Source organism: Ixodes scapularis, unplaced genomic scaffold (genome assembly GCF_016920785.2).
Source record: "Ixodes scapularis isolate PalLabHiFi unplaced genomic scaffold, ASM1692078v2 PGA_scaffold7__128_contigs__length_106722199, whole genome shotgun sequence".
Taxonomy (NCBI): Eukaryota; Metazoa; Arthropoda; class Arachnida; order Ixodida; family Ixodidae; genus Ixodes; species Ixodes scapularis.
Genome location: NW_024609882.1, coordinates 20863197 through 20865643, shown reverse-complemented (window position 1 = coordinate 20865643; position 2447 = coordinate 20863197). Strand labels below are relative to the sequence as shown.

At 49.0% G+C, this 2447-nt stretch overlaps 1 protein-coding gene across 1 annotated transcript; it reads right to left on the bottom strand.

Moving 5' to 3' along the window:
• Positions 1 to 1173: 1173 nt before the first annotated feature.
• On the bottom strand, positions 1174 to 2247 carry LOC8028352 (elongation of very long chain fatty acids protein AAEL008004). Its single transcript, XM_002410916.5, has one exon. It carries the CDS (start codon positions 2245 to 2247, stop codon positions 1405 to 1407), a length of 843 nt encoding a protein of 280 aa, XP_002410961.4. The 3' UTR covers positions 1174 to 1404.
• Between the last annotated feature and the right edge of the window lie 200 nt (positions 2248 to 2447).

The window sequence follows — 2447 nt, the reverse complement described above, 5'->3', positions numbered from 1 at the left end:
TCCATTACGCAAGACCACATTTTCTGGTACATCAGCCATCGCATTGCAAATAGCTCCACGTGCACTTGCTAAAGTGATCCGTGACAACCAACAAGTAACTGGCTGCCATACGGACTGCGTGTAAAAGGGTCCATGACGTTGAGAGCGACGCATTCCCATGGGGATCGACTCACGACTGGCTGCATGAGACCAGTGGCCCGTAGGTTGACCCCCAGAGGGCTTCGGGCTTTCTGACAGACCGGACATGAGAGAGCGTACTTCAGCACGTCCTGCCGAATGCCTGACCAAGTAGCGGTACGACTTAACTTTTCAAAAGTAAAGCAAAAAAATAAGCCATTGCAGCGTAAGCCGCCAAACACCAGAACATCGGCTCAGTAAAGGCTACAGCGATTACCTGAGCCCCTTTCTCCGAACAAGCTGTGAGCGCGAATACCACAGCGCCTATCCACTATCCCTTCCAATCGGAGCAGGGCGCTCAGACGTCATTGCACCTTCTCATCTCCTCCTCTCCTTCACTTTCTCTCCATACTAAAAAAAAAAGCCATCTGATTTATTTATTAATTAAGAAAACACAGATACATAAAAATACAAAAAAGAACGAAACCCCTGCTTCATAGAAATATTATCGTGAACATACCAAAAAAGTTCGAACCAACGAAAATAAAAAAATAAAAAACAACGATAAAATGATTGTGTTTGTCCTCCACGTTTGTCTCCATTCTCTCGTGGTCTTTTTTTTTTTTTTTTAAATATGATTGCACGTTAGTTTGCTTGCACAAGGACTCTCATTTCAATGACAGTGAAATCTGCAAATGCCTGACTCACGCTTTTTCTTTACTAGTTACAATAACAGTGAAGGGGCGCCGACGCAGGCATCGCTGCCGTACCCTTTTATAAGGTGTGCTTCCTGAACTTCTCGCGCTGCTTTTTGCTTTGAAGAGGAACCAGTACTTTTTTTTTTTTTTAATTTCGGGTTGCATTCGCAGCGACCACTTCGAAAGAAAAATAGTTCGAGAAATACGCGAAGCAGCCGAGCGTGAAGGACGGTGCACTGGCCCCATAAGCTCCTCTCCCCCTCGCTACGACCCTTCGCTCCTTGGACGGTGCAGTTTCTGCAATGCCAGACAGACCCTGTTTGTTCATTTAAATAGTGAGCGTAAATATGAACTGGCTGCCATTAAATAACAAAGAACTCGTTAATAGCTTGTGGTTCTTATGTCTTGGACTATAAGCCGGGGGACAGACATGGTCTCACAGAAGGAGAATACCTGAGTCTGCGTAACACCCCAGGGAACAACATCCTCCACAACATTCCTACCGAATTCAGTCTAGCCCATCCAAAACTATCGTCTAGTCGCAGCCACACATGCGAAACAAACAGTATACGCTAAATTAATTACTCATTTATTTCTCTTTACGCGCTTGAGAGATGCAAAGTTCGGGTTTTCGCGTTTTGGTGTACGACTGAATGTAGAAGTTGACAAAGAGCGTGAGGACCACAAACGCTTGCGGAAGGGCGAGCACTACGAGGAATCTGGGGAATCCGCAATCATACACCAGAGGAATACAGCCGTGCAGCGTAAGAAAGACGAGCTGGAAGATCTGCAGCCTGGTGAGGTACCGCTTCCACCACAAGTATTTTTGAATACTAGGTCCAAGCGCGGACAGGAAGTAATAGCCGTACATAATCACGTGCACGAGTGCGTTGAGGCACAGGATCATGATGAACTGACCGCCACCTCCGTAGCTGATGTACAACCAGCCGTTGAGTACGACCAGAAAGTGGTGAACGACGTGCAGGTACGTGATGTGGGAGAACTTCTTCGTAGCCACGAAGAAGAAAGTGTCCATGAAGTCGGCGATCCGCACAAAGAGGTACCACCAGGACACTCGCAGGAGTGCCATCTCATTCTCGTTGCGGGAATAGTCGATGCCCTGGCAGAACACACTGTAGTTTCCTCTGATATAGGCGAAACGCATGTACTGCACAAAGAAGAAAGCGTTCGCAGTCACCTGAAACAAGTTGTACGCCATGATGGTCCACTTGAGGTTGTAGGGCTTGCGGCTCGCCATCCATCGCGGACCCGCTATCTTCACCACGTAAAGGTAGCCGAGACACACTGGCAACATGAACCTCAGGTCCGCCGTGAGGCTCCAACCGGCGGTCCTTGGGTCCCTTAAAGACGCCAGGTAGGCGAACTTCTCACTCACTCCGGCGACTAAACTAGCTGCCATCGTCGATGCCATTGCGGTGCGCCGGCCTCGGGCTGGAGTAGTATTTGTCGACTTTCCAATCTGCCGGTCTCCCCGCTGGCTCTTGACGCGGCTTCTCTCCGGCCAGGAAATGATCGTTACCTGATCGCGCGTGCTTTTAAGCCACGTCCTTGGAAGCAATACAAGGGGTAGAGCCGCGTTGTCCTTGGCCGAACGGGCGATGACGGTAACCG

Excerpts from the sequence above, each read along its gene's own strand:
- LOC8028352 (XM_002410916.5), bottom strand. The coding sequence starts at position 2,247 with ATGGCATCGACGATGGCAGCTAGTTTAGTCGCCGGAGTGAGTGAGAAG.